The sequence below is a fragment of the Vipera ursinii genome (assembly GCF_947247035.1).
Source record: "Vipera ursinii genome assembly, chromosome: 12".
In the NCBI taxonomy this organism is placed as follows: domain Eukaryota; kingdom Metazoa; phylum Chordata; class Lepidosauria; order Squamata; family Viperidae; genus Vipera; species Vipera ursinii.
Genome location: NC_139525.1, coordinates 12,077,718 through 12,093,308, shown reverse-complemented (window position 1 = coordinate 12,093,308; position 15,591 = coordinate 12,077,718). Strand labels below are relative to the sequence as shown.

General features: G+C 41.2%; 1 protein-coding gene across 1 annotated transcript in view; it reads left to right on the top strand.

Moving 5' to 3' along the window:
- Positions 1-15,591, top strand: part of TENM1 (teneurin transmembrane protein 1) — a gene marked incomplete at its 5' end in the record, with an annotated part of 251,934 nt that overhangs the window by 32,904 nt on the left and 203,439 nt on the right. The window contains one exon of the mRNA XM_083372198.1: positions 10,444-10,704. Within this exon, the coding sequence (XP_083228324.1) occupies positions 10,444-10,704 (261 nt within the window). The remainder of the gene's footprint in view (positions 1-10,443; positions 10,705-15,591) is intronic.

The following is a 15,591-nucleotide window of genomic DNA, read 5'->3' as shown; positions in this document are numbered from 1 at the left end:
GAAAGTTTGGGCTCGATTGTGGGTCATTAAATCAAGGACTACCCATGAAAGGTTATATTCTACCTTGCACTAGAAGGGATTCACAAAAGTGTTGCAAGGAACTTCATTGACTTTGCATAAGGCTGCTTTTACAGACAATGGATACTTTGGGCATTCAAAAATAGCATGGATGTTTACACACTATAACAGTCCACAAGAATGAACATCTCCTATCATAACGTGGCAAGAGTGGCCAGCGAAAACAATCCTTTAAATAAGATAGAATTAGTGAAGTTTCTCTTGCTCTGCCAAGCATCCCTATCTCTGCCACTATGCTAGAGGTTTATTGTTTTCTGAATACATATCTACATTCAAAAGAAGATATTGCCAAGTTCCCAATGTCCACTGTTTTTATTTTCAAAGTTAGCAGGCTTACATGGAGACCGGGATGGAGTCTTGTAACAAAATGAAACAATACAATATCCTTAAAAGACTTAAAATGCCAGATGGAGCAGGAAATCTGTCAAAGGAGTTTTACAATCCCTGCAAATCAGGTTGGCTACCCTGAATGCAATAAACATTTTTTAAAAAATCTTGTTAAAGAAAAGTTCTATCAAGTCTAACATTATGGCTAGTCTGATGCCTCTGTGAAAGCCACTGGCAATTATAATAATCTTGTCTTTGTTCTCAGCTGAATGAAACTTGCCTTATAGATTCAACCAATCTTGCACATGATAGCCATCAATAGCCTTGTTGGGTTGTTAGTGTTGCTCTTTGAAGCCACCAGAGTTCATGGCTATCGTCATGTTTCTTCTAAAACAAATTGTGCTTCTGTGAGTTAGGAAAAAAAATATCACCCATCCAGTTTATAGTGACCTTCCAGATGCTTGTGGAAAGCCTGTAAGGGTTTGTAGGCAAAAGCATTTGTGTTTGGAATGTGTGATATGTGCTTATATTTACACCAAACCTTTTTGGTTCTATGAGAAACCTCATTCCAAAATTTATCTAGCCAGGATCATAAGAGATAGCGATCATCACAAACTTTTGGAGTTGTACAGTACCATTACCTAATTTGGTATAATTCTAACGTGTTCTTATTACATCAACCAGGAAAATCCCAAAGGTGGTTTGTTTGTTTTTTTCCAAAAGGCAACTGGATTTTCTTGGTGGGTTAGTTTGAAAACATTTTGCTTCTCATCCAAGAAGCTTCTTCAGGTTTTCAAAGGAAAAAAAAAAACCCAAGAAAGTCCAGTTGCCTTTCAGAAAAGAAAAAGAAAACATCTCCTTTGGGACAACTGTGATCTGGATGATTGAGAATCTCCATAGACATCAAGTCAGGAAAGTGCCAGTTTGGTGAAGTATGCTCTGTTAACTCAACAATCTTTAGATTCAGCTCCTCACCCCCAGGTAGCAATAACAAAGAAACAAAGAAAACAAAAATATGTGTTATAGTTTTCAGAAGCTCTTATCCTTGCAGTGAAGATTGTGTCGACTTTCCCAGTTGAAGCTTTTGAGGGCCCTTTGCTCCAACCCAATGCACGTTGGCTCATCCTTATTGTTAGAGGTCACTTTGGGAAGTGGCTTTGAACTTCTTGGTCTTCTCCAAGCTTAGGGCATTCCTTCTTCTGCCGATTCCCTTTCCTCATTGCTCTTTAATTACATTTTCAAATCCCTTCAACGTTGCTATCTTCCCTTCTCAATTAGTTCACCTCCAGCTGTGTCAAATTTTTATGAAGCGGGACAAAATATTGCTCCCGATAACAAACTCTGGATTTTCCTTATCTGCTCACAGCAGACTGCCCTGCAGGCATGAGTGAACTCACAGGACCGGTACCGTTTAATTTGTTGGTAAGCTTTTCTACTCTTTTTTGGTTCTGATTTATTTTCTTTGGAGGACCAACTTGGCTTGTTTGCTGCTCCCAGAAGGAGATTAGCTCCCCATCTTGTGTATGTGTGACAGTTGGACGTTTCTGTTGATTAAGGACAACTGTTGCTCAGGTTAGTTGTCCTGTTTCTCTGTTTTGTTTTGTTACTCTCTTGCAGGCCCAAAGTCAACAATTGATGTATGAGTACAGGCTCTTTAAGACAACATAATGGATCAGGACTTTTTTTTCTTGGAGATCTAAATGTTGTCTGACTTTTGTCACAATCCATTGTCCATCCCATGTTGTCCTTATTTGATAAGTTCTAGGGAAACATAGTTTATAATAATAATAATAAAGTTGGAAGGGACCTTGGAGGTCATCTAGTCCAACCCCCTGCTCAGGCAGGAAACCTTATACCATTTCAGGCAAATGGCTGTCCAGTCTCTTCTTAAAAACCTCCAGTGTTGGAGAATTCACAGCTTCTGGAGGCAGGTTGTTCCACTGGTTAATTGTTCTAACTGTCAGGAAGTTTCTCCTTAGTTCTAGGTTGCTTCTCTCCTTGACTAGTTTCCATCCGTTACTTCTTGTCCTGCTTTCAGGTGCTTTGGAGAATAGCTTGACTGCCTCTTCTTTGGGGCAGCCCCTGAGAGATTAAAAGACTGCTATCATGTCACCCCTCACCCTTCTCTTCGTTAAACTAGACAGACCCAATTCCAGCAACCGTTCCCTATATGTTTTAGCCTCCAGCCCCCTAATCATCTTGGTTGCTCTTCTCTGTACTCTTTCTAGAGTCTCAACATCTTTTTTACGTTGTGGTTTGTTTGTTTTTTACTCACCTGAAAGCAGTATCACTCTTACTCTAAAGATTTGAATTCAGTTTTCCGTTTCCCGTTCTACTTCAGTGGCTCTGGCAGCTGTTTTGAGTCCTACCAGCACCATGTCCACGAAGGGAGCTGAATTTCCGAACAGCCAATTGAACATTCTCAGAATATCTCCAAAGCAGACCGGACCCAAGCCTACCATTTTCAAATTGGGAGTTTGGGAAGCCTGCCGTAATGAGGTATTATGGGAAATTGAAAACAGTGTCAGGCAATGACATATTGTTGCTATTGGAATTAATCAAAGACACATTTATTAAGACCTCTTTTTTTGAAAACGTTGCTGCATCTAAGGGATATAAAAACGCAATACGGAATTCTTTCCTTAGAATTGCAAAAAAATAAAATAAAACAGGGCATTTGCATTCTTCCTAACATTATCTAGCCAGGAAAAGGTGCAAGAATAGGGATGAGTGCCCGCAGCTTCCAGATGTTTGGCACCTGTCTACAGCTTCTGTGACTATTAGAACAGGTTGTCAACACAGCTGGGATAAAAACCTCTCTGACTTTACCTGATGACCCAAGGAGCTGGTATAAACTGCCTTGCAATTTAAGGATTACAGGGATTAATCTCCGGAGTTTTCTAGGGTTAAAATTTGGAAACAGGTCTGGGCTGTAAAATTTTATTGCCTAAGGTACAGCAAGCAACAAATTGCTTTTTAAACAACACCAGTCAAGCCAGTGTTTAATGCATAGACTAGAAAAGCTCACAAGTTGCCTCCTCATATCCATAATAGCAAACATGCAACATTGGCTTTCGTATCTTCTGTTTCTGACAGAGCCAGTGTGACTGTAAGGTCCCACCCCAATCCACATCTTAGGAAAGAAGAACTCTTGGAGAGAGAATTGTCCAAAAAGGAACTTTTACTAAAACATAATTGTCAGTGGGAAATCTAGACAGGATCTGAAAACTGTGTTACAGGTTGGTACTTTTAAAGTGTCCCCGAGTAAAAAAAAACACCCTCCCCTCAGTCCATTTGGTCAGTCCCGGATCAATTAAGGTTCAGGTGTCAAAACCTTCCAAGGGAGGAGGGATCTTCCATGCCTTTACGACATTTCTTTCCTCTCTTTCAGATTCTAATCAGAGATACAAACCAGATCTCTCCCCCCTTCCCTTTCTTTGTTCTTCTCAGTTCAAAGGTTTTTCCCCTGGTCTAATGACGGTCTCCAGGCAGGCTGAAATAAACACCCTTGCAACAAATGGATAGGGATAGCCAATTAACATCTTCTCTCCTCCTCCTTGGGAATGGCAGAATCCAGTGAGGGATGTAAGATTTTAGAACGTACAGATAGGGATTTATGAATGGGATATAAATGGATTCTGACAGTGACGTTGTGGCAAAGATGTTAGTCCAGGGGAGGCTCATGCATAGGGTCTACCCTTAGAAACGAAAGCCCATTTGGAGGCAGTCGTTCCACTGATGAATTGTTCTTACTGTCAGGAAATTTCTCCTTAGTTCTAGGTTACTTCTCTCTTTAATGAACTTCCACCTGTTGCTTCTTGTCCTGTCCTCTGGTGCTTTGGAGAATAGGTCCACCCCGCTCTTCTCTGTGACAGCCCCTCAAGTACTGGAAGTTTGCTATCATATCACCCGTAGTCCTTCTCTTCACCGGAGAAGACATACCTAGTTTTGTTCTAGACACACCAAGACTTTAGGAGAGCAACCTAATGTGTTATCATCAGTAGTTCTGCTGGGCAAAATCTCCTTGTTGTTTTGAGAAGGTAGGAACCCTTGCTCGTCAACTCCTATACCAGAATTTCTATAGTAACTTAAAATATTTTTATTATTATTATTATTATTTCATCATCTCTTCTTTGTTAGAAACCAGGACAACCTTTCTGTGCGGTTGGAGAAAGAGCAAAAACAGCTGCTGAAATGGTTCCTTTCTTCTTCTTCTTTTTTTCCTTCTTTCTTTTTTCTTCCAGAAGGATACTTACTGCTCTTGCCAAATTGAAAAGTAAATATTTCATTCCTAATTAAGGCAAAAGCAAAAGCATTAGTTTGAAAGATGAGAAGCTTCCTTCTTCCCAAATGGAATCGCCCACATTTCATTGCTTTTCTTTCTCTGCAAAGTGGGAGACTCACAGCGCCAAGCAACTCACCCGTATATTTTAGGGGCGATCAACCTGGATCCCCAACTATTGGTAATTCATGCTTAGCAGTGTGACTTCTGCATGTTTGTTTTCTTGATTATTATTTTTTTTTCAGCTTTCCCAAAGGCACTTTTTCTATGTTTCTGTTTGGCAAATGCATTCATGCTTTTTTTCCCCCAAGCAGTGAAAACCACATTAAACATACCCTTAAATGCAAAATGGAATTAAATGCCAAGAAATGAGAAAATGCTGAACTGTGACATTGCTGTAATATCAGATAGCAAAAAAAATAATAATAATAGCAGTTCACTCCAGGATTCATTAATTGGATGCTACATTTCAGTTCACAGCCACCTCTGGCTGGATTAAAAATTTTATTGCTTGCTTTCCTACGACATATTCATTACGCTAAATATGATTCCTTATTTTTACATCACCGTATTTTGTATGCGCGTGTTTAGATTCCTCATGCAGGTGCACATCAATGCACACACACACACAACTGTCTCTCATTTCAGCTAGTTTGTGCACCAAAGACACGCCGTGTTTGGAGGGTGGAAATCATTCGTTTTCTTTCTTGTGTACATTTTGTTTTCTCTCATTTATTCTTTTTGCAGCTTAATTTATCATTAGTGTCTTCCTTTTTCAGCTTTTAAACTGAGGCTGTTGTAATAGTGCTCAGAGAGGCTGCCTAGGGAGTGGGCAGATAGGAGACAGAGTAGTAGCCCATGACTGCATAGTAGACACAGACCAAGTGGCCCCAAAGAGACCCTGGAGTAGAGATAAAAATGTGGGTGTCATCTGCACCTTGACGATATCTTACCCCAAATGGATGGATCACCTCACTTAGTGGCCTCATCTAGATATTAAATAGGGGGGAGAGAACCAAACCCTGAGGCACCCCACTGTTATGACTCAGGGCCAGCCGGTGGGTCCGGCAGCCGGTTCAGATGTATCGGATGACTCAGATGAGGGGGAGGAGGAGGGTGTGGAAGACGAACCGGCTGATGATGGCTTGGAGGCTTTGCAGAGCCCTCAGCCGGGGACCTCTTCTCAGCTGCGTGAGCCCGATAGTGCGGAGGATGATGACCCACAGCTGGCCCTGTTCAAGGACGCCCGACGCAGGATGCAGTCGAGCAGGAACAAACAAAGAAAGGCTGTGGGACTCCTCGGGAGGAGGCACAAGGAGACCACGCCCTGAACTCTAAATAAAAGGAGTGTTTGGGGAGGGGCTGGTTGCTGAAAGCAACCCTTCCGCTTGAGGATTCAAGTTCCTGTGTTTTTGTTTCTTGTTCTGTTAATTGACTATTAAATCTTGGCAAACGCTTTTCAGCCTTGGACGCTCTCCAGTCTCTTCTGTTTGAATAGGGGTTTGCCTTACTACAAGGCCGGAAGAGGGCTGGTTCAGAACACCCACAAAGTATGGCCAGTTGTAAAGCACTATGAAGCGGCATATAAGTCTAAGCGCTATTGCTATCATCAGGAGTGAAAATTTGGCAGCTGTGTGCCTCTCTGTTTTCATCTTGCCATTAGAGTCGGGGGTGTGGGGGGAGGTGTTGCTTTCGAATGGATTAGAGAAATGAAACTCCAGTTCTACGGAACCTTGCTAAGAGTCGGGAGTGTGGAAACCTTTCAAGGACATTCTAGCAGGTGTGAAGAAGAGAGCAGACGGTTCCCATAAGAAAGAGAACTTGTTTACATGAGCTACATGGACACCTGGGGAGGTTTGGCTGGAAAAGTCATTGTTATATGCTATGGTCTGATGCCTTGGGACTTGAGAGTTAGTCTTATGTCGCCTTTACCAGGCCATGTATTCAATAAACAGTAAGATTTTCAGAAATGAAAATAATCCTGGACTTTTTATTTGGATACTTGAGCTGGAAGCTGAGAACTATGTCAGATTACAAGATTTTACTACCGCTCCCGTAATTGTTTGGTTTCTACCAAATAATTTGTACCATTAAGCCTCCTGCTTGAAATCTGTGTGATTTTTTTTTCTCCCTTGGGCCTAGTCTGGTGTACAAGATTTGACAGTTCTCAGTCTGATCTAGATTTAGGCAGTGGTTTAGTAAACACCCTGCTACAAATGCCAATGCGGTAGCTGCCGCTTTGGTGGTTCGGAAAAAGCAGGCAAGAAAGTTCCACTCCAGTCTACTTGGAGATACATTTCATTGTAGAAGGAATCAGTTAAGTCACAACTCCATCCCTTTCTTCTTAATAAATCTGGCTAAAGAGTCTCTGTGAAAATTGGTCAGAAAAGGAACTGCTTTTAGTTTCAGGCGTATGCCCAAGATCCTGCTCCAATTCATTATAAGTAATCCTTCACTGCTGGGAAATGTTTGCGTTGAGTTGCCAACAGCATGGAAAACATCTGCATCTTCCACGCACCTGCCATGACTCACCCAATCCACCAGATAATAACACAGCCTGCTACAGTGAATACGTATAAGTATTTTTAGCAGCTTCTGAGAATTCAGTTATCGATATTTAAAAATAGAATATTTCAGTGCTTCAGGTTGCACAGGGTCCACGTCTCTATTGCTAGGATTAAGGACTTTAATTCATCCATTAGGGGGGGGGAAAACCTTGCTGCTATCAGCTTTGTCTTGATTTATGGGTCTTTGAATAATGTTGAGGAGGAACAAAAGTAGTCATTTCCTCTCCAGCCACCTGTATGAAAACAAAAAAAAAAAAAAAAAACAGCACGACCATTTTCTACTTTAACAAAAGTGCCATCTTGTGGCTGCTGTATCCAGAAAAGGCCTTTTCACCGATTAGGCAAGTGAAAGATCTGAAACTTGTTGCTATGAAAGCTGAAAGTTGGCATGGTGGAAAACAAAGGGTATCAGAACAGACAAGGCTGCTAGGTAAACCCGGTGCTGGGATTTTGCATGGAAGAAAATGGAAGAAAAACAGCAAAAATATAATATGTGATATCATGAAAGGGCAGAATAACAGAATTAACAGAGTTGGAAGGGACCCTGGAGGTCTTCTAGTCCAGGGGTAAGGCAACCTTGGCTCTTTTATGACTCGTGGACTTCAACTCCCAGAATTCCTGAGCCAGCCACGCTGAGGGGAAAGGGAGAGGTTTCCATGCTGAGCCATGCTGGCTCAGGAATTCTGGGAGTTGAAGTCCACGAGTCATAAAAGAGCCAAGGTTGCCTACCCCTGTTCTAGTCCAATCCTGCTCAAGCAAGAAACCCTAGACCTGGGATGGCAAACCTTTTAGAGACCGAGTGCCCAAACTGCAACCCAAAACCCACTTATGTATCATCGGGTGCCGGGTGGGCGTGGTCCATTGGGTGGGTGTGGCCAATTGGGTGGGCATGGCCCATTGGGTGGGCGTGGCTGCAGTGGTAACGCCAGACTGGGTGGGACTTAAAAAGTTCAATCAATTCCAACTTTGCAAGATCTATTTTTTTCCCCGCGAGAAGTTGAAATTGATTGGTTGAACTTTTTTTTTTTTTGCACACGGCGGCAGAGGCCTAAAGAGACAAGGTTTTATAAAACCCAGCTGAAGGCCTAAGACTGGGGCAACAGCACGCATGCCCACAGAGAGACCTCAGCGTGCCACCTGTGGCACGCGTGCCCTAGGTTCGCCACCCCGGCCCTAGACCATTTCAGACAAATGATCGTTCAATCTCTTCTCAAAAACCAGTGTTGGAGTACCCACAACTTCTGGAGGCAAGTCGTTCTACTGATAATTGTTCTAATTATGCCTTAGCATTTAAATGCTGGAGGTTCCACCACATATCCACAAACGTGAAGGATTGGGTTCCTGAATCAGTAGTGGATCTTCTGCATAAACCTGATTTTTTTTCTAGTTTGCAGTAGTCTCACTTAAGATGTCCTTCACCACCGCAAAATAGTTCATTGGTCTTAGCATGAAGGCTCCTTTTCAGGAGAGAGCAAAACCTCCAGACCTTCCTTACTGATACTTGAATAATCTGGAAAGGCAGACTTCGTTCTTTTCCCTCCTGCTTTTTTTCCCATTTTCTTTTTATTGGGACTCTACTTGTCATCTGGAACTAGAACGTTGCTGCTCCCTTCCTATTAAAACTCCATGTCCTGCTTCTGCCTTATGGTAACAGGGGAGTCAAGCTGCGGAGTCAGGCTATTCTCCATCTGAAGGCAAGACAAGAAGCAACGGATGGAAGCAACGGATGGAAACTAATCAAGGAGAGAAGCAACCTAGAATTAAGGAAATATTTTCTGATTGTTAGAACTATCAGGGAAACAACTTGCCACCAGAAGTTGTGGGTGCTCCAACACTGGAGGTTTTTAAAAAGAGATTGGACAACCGTTTGTCTGAAATGGTATAGGGTTTCCTATATGAGCAGGGGATTGGCCTAGAAGACACACACACCCCTTCCAATTCTGTTAAGATGTGTTAAAATAAGAACAACAAATAGAGCTGGAAGGGACTTTGGAGGTCTTCTAGTCCAGCCTCCTCCTCAAGCAGGAGAACCTATACCATCTCAGACAGGTGAATGCCACTCTGAGAGCTTCAGAGAAGATGCAGCCAGTTGGGAGTTGATCTCCATCACATGGAAGTTGACATCAAGACAAAATAAAATAGACAACGGCAAAAAAAAAATATGTTACTGTTCAGTATAAGGAAGACAAATATGTAGCTCTCACTGTTCAGTAGTTGCAGAATTGATCAATATAGATCAGCAGTAGATCACTGTAATGAATCATGAGTTCAATTTGTATGTGTGTGTGTGTGTAATTTTTTTGGATTGCTAACAAAGAATTAAAGGGAGACTGATATGCCCCATGTTTGAGGCCTAGCAAGGTATTCTAAATACTTAACAAACACTTAACATGTGTGTGTGTGTGTATACATATATACATACACACACACACACATGGATATATATCCAATATCTTTTTGATTCCTATTTTATTTTAGTTGTGTTTTTTTTTGTCCTGACTTTCTGTTTATAAATAATTCAAGGCAGTGAACATTCCTAATACTCCTTTCATCTTCTATTTTTCTCACAACAACAACCCAGTGCCATCACCCGGTCAGCTTTTATCCCTTGTTAGCTGTGAAGTCGTGTCCGACCCATTGCAACCCTATGGACAATGTTCCTCCAGGCCTTCCCGTCCTCTACCATCTTCTGGAGTCCATTTAGGCTCACACCTACGGCTTCTGTGACTCCATCCAGCCACCTCATTCTCTGTTGTCCCCTTCTTCTATTGCCCTCAATCTTTCCCAGCATTAGGCTCTTCTCCAGTGAGTCCTTCCTTCTCATTATCCCTAAGGCGGCACTAGAACTCACAGTCTCCTGATGATTGGCCCAAAGTCACCTGGCTGCTTTAATGCCTAAAGCTGGACTAGAACTTACAGTCTCCTGGTTTCTACCTGGTGCCTTAACCACTAGACCTAACTGGCTCCACTTTAGCCTTTTCTTTCTTCTTTTATAATTGGGTGTATTCTTTTTTACATTCAGCTTATTTAAAATCAACACAATTCTAGAGCATGGATGGAGAAGGGTATGTGGTCCATTCTTACAACCCCGGGGCATGAATCATGCTATGGGCAAATTTAAAAAAAAACAACCTGAACTGTCCTTTTTTTTCTGTACAAACCATGTTTTGGTTTTTCCATTTGTTTCAGAGCTGGAATTCTGTGACTCCCCCCATATGTTGTGTGCTGGCTACCAGGGGGATTTGCATACGGTTTCTCAGCACGGCTATCCTATCGAGATGGGGTCCGATATGGATACCGAGACGGAAGGAGGCGCTTCACCAGATCAGGCCTTGAGGATGTGGATGTCGGGCATGAAATCCGAACACAGCTCCTGTTTGTCGAGCCGCGCAAACTCAGCCTTGTCCCTCACTGATACCGATCACGAACGGAAATCCGACGGAGAGACCGGTAAAGAAGTAACCTTGGCGACCAATCTTAAGAGATGCAGATTGATTTAACTTTTTTTTTTTTTTGCTTTCCCTTCCAGGGTCCAAGTCCACATAGTTCTCCCAACCGTGGCTTCTTTTAATCTCAGGCTTTTGAATAAACCACAATTACCCATTCATGCATTGCACTAATCCGCAAACCATGCTTTACAATCCATCGTGGTGGTATCACTGTGTGGAATTAATCGTAAACAAACTATAGTACAGCTTTAGAGCAGAATTTTCCAAAACAGTCACTACTGACCCGCCCCTCCCCCAAGGTTGTAAAATGGGTTAAAACTCACCTAACAAATGTTTCACTTAGCAACAGAAATTTTGGGATCGGTTGTGGTCGTAAGTCAAGGACTACCTGTATTTAGTGAAAATATTTGTTACTTTATTGACAGCTCCAGTTTTAGCAGTCTGATCTAGTTCTCGGTGCTTTTAAGAGGACAACAATCACATTGATTGAGTTAAGATCACCAGTTTTTTTGGGCTTCAAAAATCCCTGCACATTTTCCACCAAAATCATTGCTATCCCGTAAGTCCTTCTTCAAAGACCTGGAAGACCTTTAAAGCATCATGTCTATGGAGATTCTCAGTCATCCAGGTCATGATTGTCCCAAAGGTGCTTTTTCCATGAGGCAACTGGACTTTCTTGGTTTTTTTTTTGTTTTTAAAGATGTTTCGCTTCTCATCCAAGAAGCCTCGTGGAAAAAGCACCTTCGGGATTTTAAAGCATCACTTGTCCTGGTCTTCGTCATCAGGCAGGCAAAACTGGGTGCAGCTTGGACAGAGGAATCTTATCAGCCTTTGTGTGGTGTCTTCGTACTGCCAAACCTTTTCAGTAAATTGAAAGGATTTCTCTTCTCAATCACTTTTCCTTTCCAGTTCTTTTTCGAAAACAAAGTAGGCAAGAAAGGGTCAGTTAACTGGGTTTTCCCTGTAGTATTACTAGCTTGGTAGAGTTAGGTTAAGCTCGCACACAATGGGTTGACTTTGGGCTGTTAAATTATCCGGGAGGTTAATTGACTGGATTAATTCTTGTTATTTTCACAACACATTAATATACACACTCCATTAACCCAGTTAAGTATTCTGTGGGAACCAGGTCTGGGCTCCTCTCACTTTTCCTCATGCTTGCACACAATCACTATTTTGAGGAAGAAGGGATGCTATAAACTTGAAATCAAATGCCTGAGAAAAAAGATGAATTGCTCAAGGGAATAAAGTCTTCAATCTACGAGAGCGCAACACGTTCCAAATTCAGGGGTAGCAAAAGAAATAGAAGGTCAGGATGCTAGAATGCATTCTGCACGTAGATGTTTGTTTCCAAAGCACAAGTTGTCAGCCCCGCCACAAGATCACCTCTACAGGGAGGCTAAAATGATTCTTATTGAGATTGGCTAGAATTACACAATCTTTGCCAGTCTGATTGTATTTTTCCTCCTCCTCCTTATTCTCCAGTGAATTAGCGACACATCTGCCCAAGCAACTCACAAATATTATTTATTGTTCTTTGCTGATTTTAGATAGATAGATAGATAGGTGGATAGATAGATAGATAGATAGATAGATAGATAGATAGATAGATAGATAGATAGATAGATAGATAGATAGATGGATGGGTGGATAGATAGATAGATAGATAGATAGATAGATAGATAGATAGATAGATAGATAGATAGATAGATAGATAGGTAGGTAGGTAGGTAGGTAGGTAGGTAGGTAGGTAGGTAGGTAAGTAAGTAGACAGACAGACAGACAGACAGACAGACAGACAGACAGATAGATAGATAGATAGATAATTTCAAGCCCTTTTACCTGTTAATGGTTCCTGTCTATTTGCATCAAGGTTATCTTCCTTAATGACTACAGCAGGTGACTGAGAATGGATGAAATGAGAATGGATCAGACTATCAGGGACTAAAAAGGGTTTAAAAGGCTTTGGAAAGAATAAGATGACAATTACTTGAGTCCTGGTAGTACAATGGTTAGAATGCAATACTGCAGGCTAACTCACTGCTCACTCCAGGAGTTCAATCCTGACCGACTCAAGGTTGACTCAGCCTTCTAACCTTCTGAGCTCGGTAAAATGAGGACTCAGATTAGATAGACAGATATCTAGATTAATAGATAGATAGATAGATAGATAGATAGATAGATAGATAGATAGATAGATAGATAACCTTTCTTGTCATTTTTTACTGTGGGCACACTGGCACACATTAAAAATGAAATTTTCTTGCTTGCTCTCAAAAGTATACACATACATAGCATACATTGAACCATGCTATATAAAACATATGTACAAACTCACATCCTTATATATAAATATCACATAAATATTAATAACACTCCATTTTGAATACATAGCGGAAAGAGGAAGCTTTAGAGTTCATAAGGTTAATACTGTGTGGAACAAAACTATGACTGAATCTGATTGTTCTGCTTCAGATAGCACGGAGCCCCCTCCTCCCAGAAGGTAACAAGGAAAACAGGTCATGAAGAGGATGTGTATTATTGGGGCAATATGCTAACTCTGTAAATTGCTTAGAGGGGGTTGTAAAAGCACTATAAAGCAGTATATAAGTCTAAGTAGTATTGCTATTGAAAGAAAGATAGTTAAATAAATTTAAACAACTTATGTTTTTTTAATTATTTAATTAAATTTAAATAGCTCAGGATGGATGGGTGGATGGATGGATGGAGAGACGGATGGAGGGACAACAGACAGATTGATAGTTTGGTCTAGAGGTTAAGACACTATGCTAGAACCTGGGAGACTGTGAGTTCAAATCCTGCCTTAGCCATGAAATAGGAATAGCACTTAGACTTATATACTGCTTCATAGTGCTTTGCAGCCCTCTCTAAGTAGTTTACAGAGTCAGAATATCGTTCCCAAAAACCTGGGTCCTCATTTTACTGACCTGGGAAGGATGGAAGTCTAAGTCAACCTTGAGCTGGTCAGGCTCAAACTGCTGGCACTTGGCAGAATTAGCCTGCAATACCGCATTCTAACCACTGCACCATGAAGACACCCAGAAAGCCAGCTGGGTGACCTTGGGCCAGTCCCTCTTACCCCAACTGACCTCACAGGATTGTCGTTATGGGGAAAATAGGCGAAGGAAGATATGTTCGCTGCTTTGAGTTATTTGTAAATTAATAAAGGAGGGATACAAATAAGTACCTTGATAGAAAAAAAGACAGAAAAAATTCCATATTTTCTTTCTTTTTCCATCTTTTTCTTCTTTTCCATCTTTTTTTCTTACACTTTTTTTCATTTTTAAATATTTTTACTGTGTTGCAAAATTCTAGTAAAATATTTAAGAGGGAGAAAGAAAATTAGATCATCTGGGGAACGAGCAGGATAGAAAGTAGATAGATAATCTTTTCCACAGCTACTGTTTTCTCCTTATAAATGGCCACAATGATAACTTTCTCTTTATTGGTTACCAGGAAGGCTACACCAACGTCTTGTTTTCCCACTGAATCTCCCCTGGAAACTTCCTTTCTTCCAATGTTAACTTTTCAAATAAAACTCCGGCAGAAACTGTATATTACCTTCGCAAACAGCTGTTCCATTCTTAGAGGGAAGATGACATAAATAGGGATATAAAGAAAGGGCCTAGGGATGAATTGAGAACTTTTCAAAGAAAAATAATACAGAACTTTAATAGCTTTTGCCATCCTTCAACTTTATTGTTGTCCAAGGAGAGCTTTCAAAATTTAACTAGTATATAGTCAAATGCTTTGGAACTATATATTTTGATGGATAGTTGAATCCTACTGGGATAGTTTTAACATATAAGTGTGGGCTTCTCGGATGGATTTTGTTTTCTGTTTACCATCGCAACTGTAAGAAGGACATCCATATAAACTGTTTTGAAAAGGAAGAAATAATTTGTTTCTGTTACACGGGCTAAACTTCCACCAGTGGTGATATGGGGGGAAGCAGGGAAGCTAATTTAATGCAAAATCATAGAAGAAAAGATTTGGATGAATTGCTGTTTACGGACATTAATGGAGAAACTGGTCCATCTTGCCCTAGTCCAGGGGTAGGCAGCCTCGCTCTTTTATGATTCATGGACTTTAACTCCCAGAATTCCTGAGCCAGCATGGCTCAGCTTGGAAACCTCTCCCTTTCCCCTCAGCATGGCTGGCTGAGGAATTCTGGGAGTTGAAGTCCGTGAGTCATAAAGTGGCCTAAGGCCTAGGCCAGGGGCAGGCAGCCTCAGCTCTTTTATGACTCATGGACTTCAACTCCCAGAATTCCTCATCCAGCATGGCTCAGCTTGGAAACCTCTGCCTTTCCCCTCAGCATGGCTGGCTGAGGAATTCTGGGAGTTGAAGTCCATGAGTCATAAAAGAGCCGAGGTTGCCTACCCCTGCCCTAGTCTGTTTCACCTGTTCCCCCATTTCTCTGGTGCTCCAGCCTATTCTGCAATTTATGATTTATGCAAGGAAACATGCATTATTTTAATTCCCTGCTGATAAAATACTTTTTTTCCCTCAAGTCTTTTATTCTTTAAAAAAAAATACTCTTTGGCAAATTTCCTCCTAAAATATGCATGTGTACTTATTTGGACCTAAAATACAGTCTTAGTGACTTTTTTTAATTAGCCAAAAGCAGCTTTGCAAAATTCTCAGGAGGACACCTGAATACTAAGAAGGATACACAAAATCTAATCAGTCTATTTCTGTGAAAAGCAATAAACAAATCAGCTTGCTTTGAAAAATTCACTTTTAAGACAAGCCCTGTTTTCGGTCATGTTCCCCCAATACGTAGCTTAGACACTGTTTTGATAGAAGAGAATATTTTTAGCTCAGGATTGAGTTGTGAGGTCCTTGGTCCTCTCAGAGTTTGGTT